The sequence below is a fragment of the Agelaius tricolor genome, unplaced genomic scaffold, assembly GCF_023055355.1.
Source record: "Agelaius tricolor isolate 1412-34295 unplaced genomic scaffold, bAgeTri1.0.p SCAF_15, whole genome shotgun sequence".
Taxonomy (NCBI): Eukaryota; Metazoa; Chordata; class Aves; order Passeriformes; family Icteridae; genus Agelaius; species Agelaius tricolor.
In genome coordinates this window covers 13,909,092-13,929,211 of record NW_027269275.1, presented here as the reverse complement: position 1 = coordinate 13,929,211, position 20,120 = coordinate 13,909,092, and the positions used below count along the sequence as shown (strand labels likewise).

Genomic DNA, 20,120 nt, shown 5'->3' with positions numbered 1-20,120 from the left:
TCATGTAATCTATGTGAGAGATGTTCAAAGATATCAAATGGGAATGAAATGGTGACCGTACGTATCGGCTGTGGGAGGCCAGGTTGGAGGCACGCTGAGGAAAGGGGACACAAGAGTTGGGGCACCCCTGGAGCCTGGACTGGGCTTCAAACACACTGCAGAGCATGGCCAGGGTCTGGACATCGTGGAGCTGTGAGTAATGAGCCAGCCTGGGAAATGAAAAAGACAGTGAGTGTGAGACTGGGCAGAATTCAGTAGCAAAACCATTGAGACTCCAGGGCAGCCAATTGCAAGCCTGTTGCACACACGGGTTTGGGTGTCATGACTGCCCACAGGAGACATGTGCACTGAGGGACTGGGGACTGGGTTGGCTTTTCTGTCACACCTTTGAGGAGCCAAGTTCTGCTTCTGAAAACGCTCACACCCTAACTGGTGGGAGAAAGATGGGAGCTCTGGGAATTCAGCAGTACTTGGGCTCTGCTGCAGTGCTGGAGCCATTAGACTCACTCCCAGCCACAACATCTTTTTTACAAAGGCCTCTGGGTGCAAGCGTCCTGCACCTGAATCACAAGGCAAAAGGCTGCTGCAGGCTTTCTAGAAGTTTCCAGTTTGCTCTGAAGGCTGAGAGTGATAAAGAACAACAACCTGTGCTGTGCTCCCACTGCTGCCACGCAGCAGGAGAGAGCTCAGCCAAGCAATGGCATGGAAAGCACAGCACACAAATCCTGCGCTTCCAAATAGCATGGATCAACAAATAATATCAGTCATGGATTATGTAACTCCTGAGCAGATTCACATGGAAAACATTTGTAGCTAACACTTGGCTTTGTGGCCACTGGAACACTTCCCAATAAAGCAAACAGGAAAACAGAAGGTGAAAAAAAAGTGCTGCACCAACAGGCTCATTTAGTGGGGAGCAGGAAACCCGAATCTCCAAGTCAAGCATTGTGGGCATGGAAAGCAGAGCTCCACCTGTGTCTGGCCATTGCTCAATGCTGGCCAAGAAAGACCTGAGTGATAGGTGGAAGGTCAAGAGCTCTCCTGTATGCCAGAAACACATTTGGAGTTTCCCTTTGTGATGCATCACAGGCTTGAGACAGGAAAAAGTCCATGCTGTGGCACTACCCCAAACCTGAAATGAACCCTTACACATAGATAGTTATGGAGGGCTCTGCTTCAGCAACCATTCCCCAACCCCTCCCCAGCATTCAGACACGTACAAGGACTCCAGTAATTGACGTCCAAATGGATGTTGTGCCCAAGGTATCTCTAAATCTGGGTCAGACTTCGGTCCAAGACAGAGATCAGTGGCTACCATGGCCAGTGACCAAACCTGGCAGACAGGAAGGAAAAGCAGCAAAGCTACAATTAGGATTAACCACACTCCCAGGGCATAGGTGTGCACAAATTCACACAGAGACAGACAGATAATAATGGAGCTTGTCTGTTTGGTTTTTTTTTTTTCCCCCTGACAGCAGGGAACAGTTTCGGTCTCTGTGTCACGATTAATGCAGAGAATAACACAAAACCAAAGCTTTCCCTGTCCCACTCGCTTTGTGTTTGGGTTAAATGCAAAAGCAGAACAGTCTATAGTCTATTAGTGCATTTTATAGTCACTAGCCTCAAAAAGGTTTAGATTTAATACAGTTCTTGGGTTCAGAGATGTCTGGTGGCAGAAAGTTTACTGGTAAATCATTATTTGCATGAGAAGTACTCTTTCATTAGTGGTATCACTGAGTGCTATTCTCCTAATGCAGCCTGGCACAGACAGGACAGTTTGCTTTTTCTGTTTCAGAAGATTAACCACTTCACATGAAATTTCTCCTTCATTTATCATCCTCTACTTTGAAAACAGTTCCATCTTGTCAGTCTCTATACCACTGATCTAAGACTATTTTTTTTTCTGCTGTGCCTTTACAAATGGGACAGTTAGAATATTCCAGGGAAAGGAAAGCTCCTGGTTTAGTATGAAAAATAAAGCAGGAAAGGAAAAAGAGCATGGTGCCAAAAAGACAGCAGAAGTCAGAGAACTGACAACGTGGACAATAAAGAAAAACCAAATGCACCAAGTACAAAGAACAAACAGCCAGAAAAAGCAGTCCCAAAGCTGCTCACTGTGAAATCAGAGAGCAACAGAAGAGAAACCGAAACAAGGACTGGGCTGAGTAAGAGAGTGCACAGAAAGCAAACAGGAAAGATGGCACTTCCTACACTGCTACAGAGCACATCAAACCTGTGAGTTGCAAGTCAAGCCTGTATGTCTGCTGTGAGCTGCACTACAGGCTGGAGTTACATGGGACAGGGAAAACCAAGCAAGAAACAGAGTTATCTCAGAGAATCTTGCTGAAGTTACTCCACCCAAACTCTGGTCCAATGTGGACAAACCAGACAGCAAGAGAAGAACAGACAAAGGGGAACTAGACCTACTTTCTCTCTGCTGGTGTTGCAGAACCCACCAAGAAGCAGGACAACAGCCTGAGTCAGCTTCTGCTTAGATCAGGTAGGCCTGTGCATGTTGCCTATCCAGCTCCAGGAAGAGCCAAATGCTGAGGAGATGTGCACAGCTCCCGTGGCACTGCCAACTCCCATCTCTTTCAGGTGCTTCCATGTCCTGCCAAATGTTCTGCCTGTTGCAATGGGCTAATCACAGGGAAAAGCATGGGCCACAACAGCCATTTTTCTCCTATTTTCAGCTGAAGGCAAATAGCCAGCCCCATTTTGGGGCCCCTGGGCCCAGGCTCTCTTGGGAGAAGATAGCTGAAGTTAGCATCCAGTGCCAGCAGAATGCCAAACAATGGGAACAATTACATAAGTACGAAAAAAATTACGGATCAAAATGCTGACAGCAGCTAGGCAACTCTGTGCACAGTTACTCCATTTGATGACTCAAAAGCAGGCTGCATTCCTCACTTTGCCTACAGGAATTTCCTGAAAAATGTGTTTCACTCAGTATGGCAAAGGGCATAAAAGAATCTGTGTGCAGCCCTGGGAAGGAATCTCTCAATGCCCAGAGTTAGAGAGGTAGGGACCAACTTGGTGGCCTTTCCACAGGCCAGGTTCACCACCCAGGGAGTCCCTGACAGAGCTGCTGAACCCCAGTGGCCTTTGGGTGCTGGTGACAGCACAAGCCATTGGAGGGTGGCACAGCATGCTGAGGAAGAGGTCGGGTTCCATGGCATACCTGCACGAGATCCCTCCGGCCCACGGCCAAGGCTGAGGCTGCATTCTTCTGGCAAGTCTCCTGGATGTTATTCACATTCAGTCTGAAAAGAAAGGAGGTAACTCAGCTCTGATTGGCACATTACCTACAAAGGTGGGGAGGAAGGGGGGGAAGGGGGAACATGGCTCTGGCAGCAGTGGGCAGCCCAGACCTCCCAGTCAATATGAGCCTCTTTGCATGGCCAGGTTCCCATCTCATCCTTCTCTGTTATTCAGGGATCACTGCCATCCTCCTACCAATATTCATTTTTCCTAATACACCACACATCAAGTCCAGCTCCACACTAGCTGGAATTGATTCTAAGCAACACCATTTCCAAGAGGATATCAGACCAAACTTCTGCTGAGGTATCATGAAGTCCAGAATCATTCTTGTCCCCTAAAAGCTGGTGCCATTGGCTACATGGTCCTGCTCCCATTCAATCCATCAGTCTGCTCTGCCTGACTCAGAGGGAGACAGAGGCATACTGGGAAGAACCAGGCTGGCTGGGGGATAACACACCCACTGTGTGAAGCCTTGACAGGCTGGCAGGGTGGGCTGAGGAAGCCCACGTGTGCTTTTCTGCCTGTCATCAGAAATCTTCCCAACACTTCAACTGCTTGAGATTTTTACAGTACATGGAAAAGGGTCAGGCTGTTTACACAAGATGTCCTAAGAAGAAAGGTCCAACAGGTTTTGTAAAGAATATTCTTTTTAATAACATAGAAAGGGAGAGAAAGAAGGGTTTTTTTTCCTCTCTTTCTTTCCTCATAAAGGAAACCTGCTTCTTCCCTGAATGTCCATAGATTGGAAATTCTGCTAAGGACCAGCCAGTATTACCAAAGCTAAGAAAAAAAAATTCAGGAACAGAGGTTTTGTAATCATGTGATTTACAAAGTCTAGAAAAAGGAAGCCCTTTGTTAAAAAAACCCAAAAAACACCAAAACCAGCAAAAACACAAAAATGCCCACAGAACTCCATCCTTTCTAATAACACAGAACAACCTGCACAACAGACCTGATATGTAAAACCAAGACTCCAAGTGGGAACATATTAAATACTTCTGAAATTAAAAAGCTTTATAAGCTATTAATAGTTTTACAGCCATTTACTGAGGTTTTTAAGCCTGTGCATTTAACATGAGATTTGAAAAAGAATTTCTACTGATAATTTCTCTTTTTAGCAGGTGAAAATCACAACCTGTAAAATTTGCAGTGATGATGCTGATTCAAACTCTGCTGACCACATCTCATCACAAATTTCTTCCCTCACACTTTTCAGATTTACAGGAGACAGGTGCCCTCTCACAGGAAGAGGGATACCAAAAAAAGCAGTGAGACAAGAACAGAAGAAGAAGGTAGAGAAACATTCACAGATCCATGCTGACTGATGTCAGGATTAAAGCACAGCAATGCCAAAGACAGCTACTTTCATTTGGAAAAGGATGAAGCCCACAGGTACTCACATGTAGAGCTCTCCCAGCAGCTTGTGGACAGGCAGCAAACAAGAAATATCTTGGATGATAACTTTCCCAGCAGCTTTGATGGGTCGGTTGTTGGCATCTGTCCCCTCTCGTTTGCTTTTCCACCTCCTTGATTTCTGCAGAACCAATGGCAAGGTGTTACTGGGGAAGAGGGCAGCAGGCTGCTTGGGACAGGGAACAAAGCACTAGGGTCAGGAATAATGCAAGCAGCACCCAAACCTGCCTTTCAGAAGGCTCTGTGTTACCCTGGAAAACATCCATGACATGCCCAGGAGAACAAGCATCTCCATCTGTAGGAAGTGAAAAGCAGGTCAAGGCAGCGAGCTCAAGGTCAAACTCACTCAAAAAGTATTTTGTGAGTTTCCCTGTGAAAGCCAATAATAGAATAAATCAGCATCAGGATGCCAATCAAACCTGGGCAAGTTTGGCAGGAGGACCATTCAATTCTCATTCTCTGGGAACCCTTTGCAGATAAACCACTGCTGACTCCAGCCAGCGTCAGCACAGAGACATGCTGGAGGCAGCTGCTGCTCGCCCTTTGCCTCAGGGCAAGCCCACAGCTCCAGACTGTCTCTAGGTCTGCCCTCTCAGGGTGAGAACAGCCCTGTTCAGTGCCAGCACAGGGCTCCCACCTCCTGCTTTATCAACAAACAACTCACAGATGATAAAGCAGGGCCCAAGTTTTCCTAGCAAGGATCCCTTCCTCACAGCTACTTACAGCTGGCTCAGGACATAAGAGGGGGGAGAAGAAAGGAGAGGAACCAACAGGAGGGAACAGAAACAAGAAGCCAAGATTCCCAAATACTCCCTGTAACAGATACAGAGGCCACCTTAAAGCCAAGCTGCATAAAGCCACCTTGGCTGTGTGAAACACCAGAGTATCTGTCTGGTATCCTGACCTCTTCCAGCTCCTTGCTCTAGGAGAGTGAGGAGGAGGGATGAGAGGAATCGTGGCAGCACGACAGGCAGAAGGCACTGGAGCTCTACTGAAGGAAGTGCTGGCTGCTAGGCAGGGTTCCAGAGCTTTGCAATGCTGCTCTCCTATGGTGCCTTCCCTCACTGCTACACGGAGCCGACAGACCAACCCAGTCATGCTGACTTAGGGAGCCTCTCCTGGGACACTCATGCTGGGCCTTCCCACACATCTCATCAAAGCACAACAGCCCCTCTCTCAAGGGGCCAGCAAGGCAGCCTGTGCTGATTGTTCTGCAAGGCAAATACAGCTTACACAGGCTCACATTGGTGCTCCTAAAGAGCAGACTGGGATATGGGAAAGGCAGGACTTGGATCTGCAAGCAGGATCACCTTTACTGTGGGTGTGAGGCCAGCTCTGGGATGGCTGAGTGCCAAATGGCTTTTGACCATGACCATGCAGTCCTGTGAGAACCTGGGCAGGCTTATCAGACACAAAATGTCCTTTAAAAATTACTCATGACCTTAAGAAATGCCACTGCCTGCCTGGGCCAAGCTTAGGCCAGCGTGCTGAGGAGGTCTTGCCATGCTTGAGCACACTACTAACACATGCCACAAGAAGCAAAAAGGATGAGCTCCTGAAACTTCTCTGAATGCTGCACAGCTGAGGATCAGAGGGTGCAGCTTGACAGGAAGTGAAGAAGGCATTTCAGCCTCAAAGGAGGCGAAGGTAGGTTTTTCCAGGGATGCTGATGTTACAAAGCATCACCATTCCCCCGATCTTCCACCACCCCCGAGTAAAGAGGAGCAGAGCTTGCATGGTGCCCAACATTCAGAGGGGTGAAACACTGGTAGAAACAAGGCTGTCAGCATCCAGTGCTCTGGAAAAGCTGACTGACTAGTTCTCTGCCACATCTATTTAAATCCTAATTAATCCAAGAGGAATCTGCCTGCAGTATTTATCTGTCCCCTGAAGGTAAAGAGCACTGTGCAGTGCAAGGTGGCTAGAATGGGGTCAGGTGAGAGACCCACCTCTCTTCAGTCCATCAGTTCCTAATCAAGGCACAGTCTGGATCAGCTCTGCCTCTCTTGATGTTGGGCAAGCTAATCCTGTTTTGATAACACCTAGAGGTTTAGCTGCCAATCCCATGCTGAAGGATGTGGCTGTACTACAAGAAGGTTCCCAAGTAACAGTGGCACTTGAGTGCCTCATTCTTTCTCAGGACAGCAAATGTTGTCTCCCAGGTGCAGTGAGGAGCTGCTGAGGCTACCAAAATCAATATATGAGTGAAGCTTGGGAGCCCAGCACAATGACATACCAGGAGGAAAGAGCTCAGGCACTACCCTGGAAGGGCTACCAGGCTTCTCACAGCAAAAGCTGTTATTTGTGCTGTGTCTGAGCAGGTGTTTGAGCCCAGGCTTGCAGACACAGACCCACGTTCTGCAGGGCTATCAACAAGAGTTTCTAGAGCTTGGTAGGTAATTTGGAGAGCAACTTGCCACCTTCTGGCCATTTGTAAGCCAGCTGCCCCCAGGAGTCAGTCAATGGAGAGCTCCCTCTGCCCAGTCTTTTGGAACAGATTCAACCTGCTCCTGCCCCCTGCAAGAGCAGACTGAAGAAGCCTCCCAATAGGCATTTCAAGACTACAAACATGGACAACACATATCATTTTCCACAGGCAATTGGGTCTTTTTTTTTTTTTTTTTGGAGGAGAATGACAACAAATGAAGATGAGAATGAAAAAGAGCTCTCATGAATGGTTTCCACTGCTTGCTTTTAGCATATCACCATACAAATGGAAACACTAAATGTACCAGAAACCCCTGAGAACTTGGACTCAAACCAAAATTGTCCTGTTTTCTTCCTTTTAACTCTGCTTGTTTACTGGCAAAAAAGGAAACCCTAATTCTTTACTGGTGCAGCTCCAGGAATGGAATTAGTCAATGGCCACAGGCCCTGCCTGTACTACACTTCCATGCCCACCACTTCCAGCCCCTAAAGCTGTAACAGAAAAAAATCATAAAGCTACATGTAGAGTCACCATGAAAAAAGCCTGGGTTTTTTGCAAGTGTGGTTTATCTCAGCTACAGCAAGTAAGAGTTAAAAAAACCCCACAATCAGAAGTATGGGAACCATCACAGATGGGATAAAGTTCATCACCATTGACAGCAGAAGTTCTGCTTTGAACCCATAATTGCTGGTATTAATTACAGGAGTAGTTCTCCACCAGGTGGCATTTGAGTGCATTTAACAGGGATTATCAGAGACAAAGAAAGCTTTAGGTTGGGTTTATCTGGCCAAGGTCCACCTCCCTCCTGTTTCACCTCTTCTCCCAGGAGAAGCTCCCACTATGGTGTAATCAAAAGGTGTCACCAAGGCTCAGGGGGATTAGGGTAGAGCAGAAAACACATCTCTTCCTAGGGGCTGGAGCACAGGTCAGGATGGGGAGCAGGGAACATAATAGCTGGAGCTGAAGCAGGAATCAACATGCACCAAGCTAGCTGCTGGCAGCTGAAGGACAAAGACACAGGTCTTCTGCACTGCCCACAACATTTCTAGCTCTTTCTGAAGCCTAGAATCCATGCCAAGGAGAACTGCATCTACCTCAGCTGCTCCTCAGTTTAATGAGGGGAAGATACCAAAGAAAATAGCTACAGTGATAAGTAAATTAAGACTCATCAGTTCCTCAGAGCACAAGAAGGAAAGAAACCAGAGCATTTATGGCAATCATGGGTTGGAGGTGACAGCAGGGAACAGCACTGGATAATGACTAAAAAAGCCAGCCTGCACCTGCACTACTATACCCAAGGCTGTAATTTGCTGCAATCTGAGGTGATAACGATGGCAGTAAATGGGTTACATGTAGAAACAGATAGCCCAAGAATAAGCCACCAACTGCTTTGTAGCAACCACCATCATCACTGCATACTCAGCAGCAGGAGTTGCAAAATGCTGCCCGCTTGGAAAGGATGCTGAACACTTGGGTGTGTGTGCCTTTGGATCCTGCTGAGGCAGGCAGGGCTTTAAGTAGGATCCTGAAATGTAAAATGCCTGTTTCACATCAGCATATGCAAAATTTCAGGGTTTGTGGTATAAACTGGCGTTAGTAAGGCAAAGGTAAAGGTTGTGAACAGAAAAGAACAGACTCAATGCCAAGAGATTAAGCTGCAATAAGACATGTACAAAATAGATAAACCTGCTCAAGTCAGGTTCAAGCTGTTTCTCATATTTATTTTTTTTTTAATAAAATGCAAAAATTGCTTCCTCCCTGTAGAATGCTATGCTCCTTTATTCTGAACAACTGCCTACAGATTAACTCCCCCGTGTGGCTCACGCAGCACTGCCTGGATTTTCTCTTCAAAATAATCAACATTTACTATTTCCAGCATCTCCCACGGTATCAGGCACCTGCCATAAAGGTGCTAAAAAAATCCAAGGCCCTTTTGAATCAAGTGCCCCACAGCAGGAATATTTCTTTATAGCTTCCATCAATCAATAGCTGGCACCTGCCCTGAAGCATGGGCACTTCAGAGGAGGATGCTAGAAAGAGGAATTATTGCTTCTTGTAAACTTGCTAAAGTCTTGCTTCCTCAAACACCTTGAGCAGTGCTGAGCTCTTCTTCCAGAAGGAAGGCATGTTATTTGCACTAATAACCTATGCCTCTCCTTGTGTAAGCCTGTGTCTTCACCTTAGGCACTGCTGCCCCCTTCAGAGAGTCAGTTTAGCCTCTTTCAAAGGTTATCCACAAATACAATCAATCCTTCAAGGCTTGGACTAACCCCTGTATCTCTTTTAAATATGCATTACTGAAAATTGTAACTTAATCACATCACTACTTGCTCTTCCTTCCAGGACAGTAGTAAGGGAATTAAACCATAGCCTTTGTGCTCTGCAATTTACCACTCAAGATGGCAAGTTCATTGCTTGATTTTCTTTCTTTCAGTCTGCTCCTGATTCAAGACAGAACTTCATTTCTTGCCTCTGCTGCTCACAAGGCTCTTTGCAAAAAGCCTTGATGGAGTCAAGTAAATTACTTCTGGTTTCTTTCACCTATTATTTGCTAGTACAGTCTTAGAACTCTTGCAATTAGGAAAACTTGATCCTATTATACCAAGTTAAATCAGGTGTTACAGGATTCTATTTTATTCCCTGCTGTCTTATGAAGAGATAGCATGAAGGACAGCAGCTGTGAAAAAACAGTTGTTCATGCAGACATTAAGACAAACAGACTTAAAGAGATCATCTTTAAATTGAAATGGAATTTTCTGAGCTTCGTCTATGCTTGGAAGATGAGTGATGAAATAGTAATTGCCCACATGTACAGCACAGCTTGAGCAATCCTGATATCATCAAGAAGATGATATCATGAATGATGTTGGAGCTTGAGGGACACGTGGACCTGACAATCAGAAAACAACTGTCAAAGCAGACTTGGCAGGGCAGGTGCCAGGAGGAGGGAGTACCTGCCAGGGTGGTTGAAGTGCAACCACTCTGAATGAATGCAGTGGTGCAACTCCAAGGGCTGGGAGAAGATCACAAGTTAAGAAGAAATTGTATTTTTTGATCCAGGAAATAGGACTGTGTGATGGATTGCACTGAGAAGTGGCAGTTCATGTTAATGAGATGACAGATTGTTAGAAACTCAACCAGTTTGCTTCTTCCACAGCTCTTAAGTGATCTTCCCTCCCTCTCCAGCAAGGCTTTGTCTTTACAGAAATTAGGTGCTCTAATGTCAGTCTCATCAGTTGGTTGATGACATATAATAATCACTCAGCTCCTCTACAGTGCACTCTGTATCTTAGAGGTTGATCTTTACTTACACTTCAAATTATCCCTTGGCATCCTTTCCTGACCACAAGGCCAGGTGAAACAGGCATCCTGTAGGTCAGTAACTGCACCTTGCAAACTACTGTCTGCTCCTGCCCACTTACACGTTCATCTGCTCTTGTGAAGCCCTAGCCCTGCGTGGAGTGCCAGTCCCCCAGCTCTGTGCAGGTTACTCAAAGGCAGGCAGGTGGCATTTTATTCTTGGGCCCTTGGGCAGAAGACAGGGTCATATCAAGGACAGAATTAGCACAGCACACAGTACCGGGAAGTCGTTAATTGCTTGTATGGACCAACGGCGCCGGGCAGAGCGAGGAGACATCTGTACGCGAAAACATTATACCCAGGAGGAGGAAGAGAGACACCAAGAAAGTTAAAGACAAAGGTAAATAAACTGAAATGAAACGTGCCCTGAACCAGCAGAGTAAAAGATACTGTTCCCAATGGCTCTGGTACACAGTGAACATTGCAAACCACTTTCACCCTCACACAATTGTACAGAGCATTACCTATGGCTCTGGCAGAGCAAGGGCTGCTGTGGCTGTGCCCAACACCAGCCTCTATGGAAGACTTTGGCAAACACAAATCTGAATAAAGTCTTCCACATGGAGTTGTACTACTGCAAGAAGCACTGAACTGCTTCATGTGACCTTGTTCATACCATGAATTGAGCAGAGGACAACACCCAAGCACCCCACATGCCTGAACTCCAAAGTTTTAATCCTCTTGCCTGAAGAGGAAGGCAGCTAAGTGTAAACTGCATCATTTTTAGCACAGCTGTCCAGTGCCATGGCACAGATATCTGCAGGAAGCTAAACAGACACCCCTGCTTACTCAGATTCCCTTTAACATCCAGCATCCTCCAGAACTTCATTCATTGAAACCTGCTGTAACTGTTCACTTTCATTTTAAACAATAAAAACCATATGTCAGGATATTAGAAGGGATGTAGAGACACTGCTACTTGGCAGGGCCATGTGGATATTGTCATAATGGATTGAGAAACTCATTCAGATTGAGTGAGCAATCAAATTCACTGACTATGCCAAATAGCTCCAAAGGAGGCTTTCATTAGGAACTTGAAGATATTGCAATAGGTACTCACACAGTATTACAGCAACAGCAAATGGAATCTTTCAAAGCACATTCGTGTACACTCACTTGAAAAAAAGTTTTGTGTACAGATCTCTAGGAGTCAATAAAAGGGGATTATTTGGGTCAGGTACAATGTATTTTGCATTTGTTTACAGTTGATGATAGACAGTCAGGACCATCAACCATGCCTTCAGCCTCTACATCCCCTTGCACCTCACTGCTGGGAGAGCTCTACAGCCAGGAAGCCAAGGCTGGCTGCAGGGCCCCATGGAAAAAGAGAGGAAAAGGCTGCAGCCACATGCTACAGGTTCCTCCAGCAGGCCTCACAGAGAAGGAGAAAAGGGTTAGTTGAAGGAAATTCAGTACAGTGGAAAAGCAGCAAAACTAAGCTCAGTCCCCCCACAAGTTCCCTGATGGGAAGCATAAGGACACCCCTGTCACCATGCCCAGGTACAGCAAGGCTGAGCAGCCCCCAGGTCCCCACTGGCAGGATCCTCCAACTGCAGGGGGGGAAAAGAACTCCATGGCACCTTCTTTAAGAGACACTCAGGTTCAAAACACTGATGGCATTGCCACAGTACAGATAAAGCTCCTCCTTTCTGCTGACTACTGCTCTTCAGTGGGGTTTTTTTGAGGAGTGAAAAAGAGGGAGGAAGAAATGAGAAGTGTGCATGTGTGAATAAGAAGTGAGAAAGATATATATATATATATATATGTGTGTGTATGCACATATATATATATACATATTTAAATGAGCACAGAAAGGCTCAGTGCCAGATTTAGCTTCATTTTGGCTTACTAAGGAGCTCTCTGCTGGAAATCAGCAGCTCCCCTGCCTTTATGGGAACACGACATCTTTCCTGTCTAGCAATGGGCAAATTCCATTTGTTTGCAAATGGTAGTGGATGCCAGTGTTGCTACACTGGATTTGAATACTTGGTTATGGCTGATAAATTCAATTTTGGGGAGGAGGTTGTCTGATATCACAGTTTGATGCACAAAATTTCAACTTTTATTTAATGTGAACATAAAATCCAAGCTTCAGAGCAAGGAGTTAACTAAACTCAGAGTCTGGGCTTTTTAAAACTGTCATAATGAAATAACAAAAATATGTAGCATTGATCTAACAGAGGCCATGACATCAACTCCTGAAGAATCAGAAAACCTTTGCTGAAGGGAGATACAGGCTTTTTGGGTTTGTTTTTTTTTAATGTTATTTCATCTGCAAGAACATTTGAACCAGCTCCCTGCTAGGGTTCTTACATTTATTCCAGCATGTGAGGAGATAGCTCAGCAGGGCAAGGGGAACACAGGAATTTCCCTTGGCTTTCAGCAGACATGGCTGCACACATGCTTTATTCTCTTCAATTCTTTTACCCTGTGACAAAAATCTTGTTGCCATCAATACAAGGGCTGGGGAGACAGGTCACATGAAATTGCACCAAGCTGGTTCCACATGTTATTTTTAGCCTTGTCTGTCATCTTAGAGAGGCTGTGTATGGGGACAAGCCTGCTGCAGAGGACAGAGGTAGCTCTTTAAATAAACTCTCCTACAAAGACCAGGACAGGCTGTAATTCTATTCTATAATTCCAGGCAGCACCATTTTCTCTTTTCATCAAAAAAAAAAAAAAAAAAAAAAGCTTGTGTGGGAAAAAAAAAACAGGATGGGGACTCAGAGTCTTCTGGGGTCTGTATGGAAGCAGAATTTGCACTGGGGACAGGGGCTCTCCCCACAGCTGGGAGGTGTAATGACATCATGTAAGCAGGACACAGTCCCAGAGACAGGGTAGGCTGTCACACCCAGCACCACCAGAAAAACAAGACTTGTCTTGGTGCCCAGGAAGGATGGGTGTTCTTTGATTTCCTCTGCTCCTGGGACACAAGCTCCCAAACCCTTCTGCCAGCAGAGTGCAGACAGCTTTTGGCTTTCCCTGAGTTACCTGGAAGCTCTTCACTGCTGCAACAGATTCATGTCCTCTGCAGGGACAGTGAACAAACTACTCAATGCCCCAAATTCTGAGGCTCCCAGTGGAAGCTTACTGCATTTTTGCAAGCCACTTCACCCCCTGCTGAAGCACAGTTTGTTTCTAAAAATCTACCTGGCCTACTGCTCTCACAGCATCTGCTCCAGGCACATCAGGCCCTCACAGCTGCTTTACAACTACCCTGCAGCCACCCTACAATTACAACAGGTCTTCCTCATCTACCATGTCCCAGAAGGAAACAATCCCACTCTTCTCCAAAGCCTTGTAAACAGGAACAACAGCAAAACCTTCACCTAAACCAGAATTATGTGGATTGGAAGGTCTTCAGAGAATAATGTAGAAATTATTTTTGTTAAAAAAAAAAAGGGGCACGTATCCCTGAAAGAGACACCTGAAATAGAAATAACCAACCACATCCCATAGTCCAGGAGAGGTTGGCAGAAAGCTGCAGAGAGTCACAACCCTTTGCAATTATATGTATCAGGGAGTACCCAGAACAACAAGAGCTGCCTACATGTACCTATCTGAAGACTACAGCTTCTTAAAGGGTGAGATTTTAACCCTACATAATGCAAAGGGAGACAGTAAAATGCACTGAAGGGAACTAGAAGGTCAACACAGAGAAACAACAAAATAAGCAGGTCAAATGCTAGAGAGGATTGGTAAAGAAGTTACTAATAGGAGATAAATCCATTTGACAGAGCTGCCTGTAAAAAGATGTCTTTTTGAGAGGAATATAAAGCCTGTTACTAGCAATGCTAAATGAAAGGAAAAGAGATCATGAAGGCTGAAGTGTTGGGAGCAGTGTTTTGGTGTGGTACTTACCCTTTCTTTGTAGTAGAAGGAGCTGATGGAGACTTGCTCCTTCTCACTGCGTGTTGGGCTCCCACTGTACAAGCGCAGGTTGCCCGGAGTCTCCGTGCGGATCTTCATTGGAGTAATGAGGCCACTGTGGTAGGCTGATAAAGCTGACAGAGACCTGGAAGGAAGGGAATACACTTCTAGGGCCTTTTCCCACCAAAACACCCTGCAGCTCACACTGACATCTCCACCAACCCAAGCTGCCAGCAATGGTGCCAGTGTCTGGAAAGAAATGTCTGCTGTAATCCTGTGGTGTAAGGGCCCAGGTGCTCTGCACAGAGGGCACAGCTAACACTGGAGGGGACAAGCTCCAATGTAGGACCTGGTATTTACCTGCTTTCCTGCCCATGACAGCAGCACACCTCAAACTCCACACAGGGCACTCACCTGGGTGTGGGCTCCATTGGGGACACGGCGCGGTGCATGGTCATGGGTCTTGTGAAATACACCAGGTACCCTGAAGGGACAGGACATGGCATCAAGATCGTGCAACAAGGAGGAGATTACTCAGGGGTGGTTCAAATTAAATGACCAGATTTCCCTGTGTATCAGAGGCAGGGGGCTTGGTTCTTATCCACTACCCTTACTAATTATAAACTAAAAGCAGACATTCTCTCAACCCAAATCAACTCCCTGCAAACCCACTACAAAGCATGGGGGTTTTGAGATGTTTCTCTCAAAAACATAACTTCAAGTGGCTTATAGCTGCTAGAGAAAAGACAGGAAAAGAAAATGAGCAAATGTATGCTTGTGTTTAACTCTCCACCAGAACTTGCCAAACACTGTTACTCCAGAGGTGAGGTGATGTTTGGCAATGCAGAGAAACCACTGCAGCTTGTACAATTCTCTTCTTCAACAGGAGAGCCCTAGACATCTGAAACCAACTCCAAAACATTCTCTCACAAGCCTTATCCCATTTGGTAGCCTCTCAAGTGTCTTCAGCCACCTACTCTTGCAAGCATTTCAGGATTTAGCAGCCTTTACTGGGCCTATTCAATCAATATTATTCTGTTTTACTTTTACTTGGGAATTCCGGGAGGCCTGTATGGAAAGCAGCTTTCAAAACATGCTCAACACTGGGATGCAGTCAGGTTCAGAGAAGGCATGTGTGCATCTGAAACAGCTCAGTGGAACTTAACAGCTCTTACTCAGATCTTAACCTGGTTTTTAATGAACTTTACCCTCTATGTACTCTCCTGGAAACCTGGATGTGATTGTACCTCATCTCCCATTTAGGGGAAGTTTCGTAATGACCTTGGGAAAGCTATTTTGGACAAGTGAAAGAGTGTAGAATGAGAAAAGAGTGGTTAGTAATGTGAATATGGTTTGAGCAAGGGCTAAATTCAACCCTAAATCACAGGAGTTTTGTGAAGACAGAGTGCCAGAATACACCCAGTAATGTGATGCTCGTAGCAGAGAACTAGGCAAGGAAAACAGCTATTCCCAGTGTTCTATAAAAAGATCTGTCAATGCTTCTGGCATGCATAAGCCAAAGGTTATCTCTTCAGCTAGCCCTGCGTTTCCAAATCCTAAAGCCCTACATGCAACCCCAACTGCAAGCAGTTGCTAACTAGTCTCACCTCTAAATTTACCACAGTATCACTACTTTAACACCATTCCTTACTCCTTGCATGGCAATGACCAAACCTCATCTTGTTCAGAGGCAAGTGCTCCCCGAGACATCTAAAAGGACCATTCCTTGGGTACCTGTTTTAATGGATCAGTGACAGGGCTGACCTGCACCACAGAACCTGGCTCCAGAGGTCCGTGGGAATGGGATGTTTGAGTCCTGGTAGGAGCCATAGGCATTGGAGACCCGGGCAAACGTGGGCAAGGGGGGCGTCACGGAGTTGGACAGAGCGTAGGGATTGCTGGACGTGCTGTCCTCTTGGTTCTGAAACAGAAGGCACCCAAGGTCACACTCCTGCTGCCACAGGAGAGAAATCCAGCCAGAGATCAGACATGGCAGTGCCAAGCAGCCTCACAGGAGGTGCTCATCCTTTGAGCCAGAGCAGACCAAGCTCAGAGCACAGTTGCTGCTTCAGCTGCAGAGGCACTTGCAGGCACATTTGCCTTTGAGGAAAAAGCTTCTCTGGCTGCTTGTCCAGAGACTTGTCTCCCACCATAACCATGTTGAAATGCAGAGCTTAACTTGGGGAGGAACAAGAGGAAACTAGACAGAAAATCTGACCTTCAAACTCTGGATGTGACTCGCAGGACAGCTAGTTGAGCTGAACATGATACCTCAATGATGCACAAAATCTCCTTGAGTGGGAGTACCACACAACTGTGGGGTGTCAAACACAGGCTGGGAGTCTTCAAGTGAGAAAGGCAGGTGGTGTGAATTACTGGGGTCCTCAGGACTATCCATAGGAATTTTGGCAGAAATCTGCAGAATTCTGCATTTATTTAGTAAATAATACTACAACTTCAGTCTAAAGGAATTCTTTGAAAGCAGTGGTGCCTCGAGTCATCAGATTTCCATACAGCAGAGAAAGTTCCCATTCTTACAATATTACTGCTGCAACCAAGCAGAATAAGCCTTCACATGTGAAAAAAACACCCCAGCCCTTTATTTGTGATGAATAAACAAAACCTCTCAGAAAAGAAACCTGAGGAGACTCTCCCATCTTTTCCTGAATGCTAAAAACACCCACTCCAGTACACTTCACCCACACAAAGACCTAATACCTGACACTGGGATGCTGAGTAGATATCACAGATCTCACAGCTAAGAGCAGAGTGTGACTTGGATTTATCTGCAGTATCATCCCTACAAAACCTCAGCAGAAGGCTGCAGAAAAAAACAGATTTTCACAGTTTGGGGTTTTTTTCAAGGAAGAAAACAAAAACCCTAGAATAGGACTAGAAGGACCTTTGACTTTGAACTGAGGAGGTGAAGACATCTGCCACTGCCTTTCGGACAAGAATGACTCCATCAACAACCTGAGGCCTCTTACCTTCTCTCACAGATGATAACCATGCCCTAGCAGTCAGTGAAATATATTCTGAGCTGGGAAGCTCCCATGCACCACTAAGATTCTCCAATCTCCAGTCACTCCTGGTAACCTGGATATCAGAGTTCCCCAAAGCAAACCTTCAGGGCTTCATTTGTGGAAAACAAAACACATCTAATCATCCACCCAGCTCTCCTCAACATTAACCACAAGTGCTCACACAAATGTAATGGCCAGTCACAGGGGTCTATTTACACATCTAACGAGGCCAGACTCTCACTGCAGAGTCAGAAGTGTGGGACATGGGAAAAGACAACAAACTAGGGCAGAGAGCCCATGCACTCTCCGTACCACAACAGACTCCAGCCAGGAGACCAGCTGACGCAGGCAAGGCTCCAGGCAGCTCTGGTTCCGCTTCACTTTCTGCAGGGAAGTGTCTTTCAGTATCTGGAATACATACAAGACACAGCTTTATTCACGGTTACCTCCACACTATGCCCACATCCTTTTTGTCTGCAGAGCAGCTTAGGTGCCAGAACAGGTCACAGACATCCCCTAACGTCCACTGGAGCCATGGTGTCCTGTCTGCTCTGAGGAATGGCTGTGTGCTTTGATCAGAGCACTGAGGTTCACCTAACAGCACACTGAGCCAGGACTTAGGCTTCAATATTACTGCAGCCCATATGTTTCATACCAGTTTGTGGCAAACTGGATCAGGTTTTTTCAGGAAGAAACCCAAACTGATCCATCAATGTGTTGCTGGGGAAAAGATTTCATTAGCAATAGTATTTGCTACACCAGATGATCAAACACCTGGTCTGCATTAGCAGGGCCTGTGTAAAAAAATCCCCTCATTTTTAAAGCAGCTTGTGTAGTAGAGCAGTAAGCAACATCCTAGCTCAAAAATAGTATCACTCTGCAGGTGGATGCTTAGCTGGTCATTTTGTCTATTATTGGGTTGAGGGCAACTGCATAAAGGATGTTAGGGATCCTCAGGCAATACACATCACATGGGAACACAGCAGCAATGAAGAAAGAGTGGAAAAAGGCGAACACTGGGCTGCAGCACCAACAAAAACCTCATCCTATGGGCTTCACAATTTACCATTTCAACAAGACCTGTGGTATGCCTTCAGCAAAGTCTGATGTTTAGTTATATCTCGAAAATCCAGACATCAAGTATCCATCATTTGTACTTTATAAAGACACTCTCTACTCCTTACACACCTTCAGCAGCTTTGCCTTCATGGAAGCTGTGATGGAGGTTGGGTTGATGAACTGGAAGGATGGTGCAGCATTATTGGGATACTGGACAGGGAACATCACCAGCATCCTGACTCTGTGGTTGCCGCAGTGCACCGACACCGTACAGCTGCGACTCACTGCATCCATCTGTGAGGAAAAGCAATTGGTCTCTAGTTAGATCTCCCAGGACTTTTACACTTACAGTGGCTTCAACTCATGCTGAGGGACTGATTCCTCTGCACATAAGATGAAGTCATGCTGCTCTCAAGGACAGGGAACACAGTGACGGCAAAAAGCCCCAGGCAGATGGGGACAGGCTCAGCTTGCACCAGCAGACTGATATTCCACCATCCAGAGACTGTGGCCAGCCCAGGTAGCACAAGAAAGGGGCTCTGCTCCCAACAGCCACTGCACCCCAGCCCACTTCACTTGGCCATGGAGAGCTCCTGGCCCAGTGCAGCAGTAACAGGCAGCAGCAAACTACATCAGGATCACACCATGAGCTGTGAAACCACAGGGGTGGGGAAAGGAGACAGGCAGCTGCCTTGAGCCTCCCAGCCCAGTCCAGGGCTGTGCCTCCAGTCAGCTTCCATGCACAGAGGAGAGTTTGGAGTGCAAGAAAGGGGGCAAAACTGAGGGACAGATCTCAGCAGATGGGATTCAGAACCAGTTGAAATGAGATGAACTGCATGGAACAAGTCACCTTCCACTCTGCAGTCTAGGCAGAGAACAAAACACCATCCAGCCTTTTCAAGATCAGCCAGTGCACTTACTGTGCTGAAACATTTCTCTCACACCACTGTCTGGGATTATCCTCTTTCTTACTACCCCTGGCCAAGAGGATCTCGACAGCCCAGAATAAAACTTGTTTACAGACAGCAGTCACTGCAGCAAAGAAGGTTCCCCTCTAAAGGCTCCAATAAGCCAGCCTGCCCACATCCCCTCCTAACAAGCCAGCAAAAGAAAACTCTGTACCTCCACATTGACATTTCGGATCTGCACATTGATCAGTGAAAACTCCTGCTGCAGTGTTTGAGGCAGCCCCAGTTGGTCTGTTTTCTTTCCCACCAGGGGATCATTCAGGAAATCTTCTTTTAAGGCTGAAAGGAAAGATGGAAAACAAGTTGAGACAAGCTATAACAGGCAGAGTATCTCACATGATATCAGGAGGCAGCCAAGACAGCAGGTTTTCCTCTGCTCTTCTGACAAATGAAGGTATGAGCTTTACCTGGAAAAGACTTGTGAGCTCAACAGTAATAACTGTTGTTTGGAGGCAAGTTTCTGACCCTTCTCTTCAAAAAACCAAAGCTGTCTGCACATAGAGTTCCCAAGAAAGTTACAGAACCTGCCTGTACTTTGTACAGTCCTAAATGGTCCTTCTCTTCTCATGTGAGACCCTTTTTCCTCCCTACACAAGGCTGCCAGAGTCACGATTGGCTGAATCAGAGCATCTCAGTTCAGCAGGAAAGAACTGCAGCCCTAGCAGTCTCCAGGAGGAGCTCTGGTCTTTGGGACTAAAACCCCACCATTCCTGACTTTCAGGGAAAACTTCCAAA

The 20,120-nt window shown here is 46.2% G+C and overlaps 1 protein-coding gene across 5 annotated transcripts in view; it reads right to left on the bottom strand.

Moving 5' to 3' along the window:
- Positions 1 to 20,120, bottom strand: part of WDR59 (WD repeat domain 59) — a 49,081-nt gene that overhangs the window by 5,363 nt on the left and 23,598 nt on the right. For 2 of the 5 annotated variants that reach the window (XM_071440507.1, XM_071440509.1), the window contains exons 13-23: positions 19,540 to 19,664; positions 18,547 to 18,711; positions 17,671 to 17,766; positions 16,100 to 16,256; positions 14,750 to 14,819; positions 14,327 to 14,480; positions 10,686 to 10,742; positions 4,665 to 4,798; positions 3,182 to 3,263; positions 1,221 to 1,333; positions 62 to 209 (exon numbers count right to left, since the gene is read on the bottom strand). In XM_071440507.1, coding sequence (XP_071296608.1) covers positions 62 to 209; positions 1,221 to 1,333; positions 3,182 to 3,263; positions 4,665 to 4,798; positions 10,686 to 10,742; positions 14,327 to 14,480; positions 14,750 to 14,819; positions 16,100 to 16,256; positions 17,671 to 17,766; positions 18,547 to 18,711; positions 19,540 to 19,664 — 1,301 coding nt within the window. Of the gene's footprint in view, positions 1 to 61; positions 210 to 1,220; positions 1,334 to 3,181; positions 3,264 to 4,664; positions 4,973 to 10,685; positions 10,743 to 14,326; positions 14,481 to 14,749; positions 14,820 to 16,099; positions 16,257 to 17,670; positions 17,767 to 18,546; positions 18,712 to 19,539; positions 19,665 to 20,120 lie in introns of those variants that run through there. The other 3 variants (XR_011681308.1, XM_071440508.1, XM_071440510.1) reach the window with 3 other exon arrangements.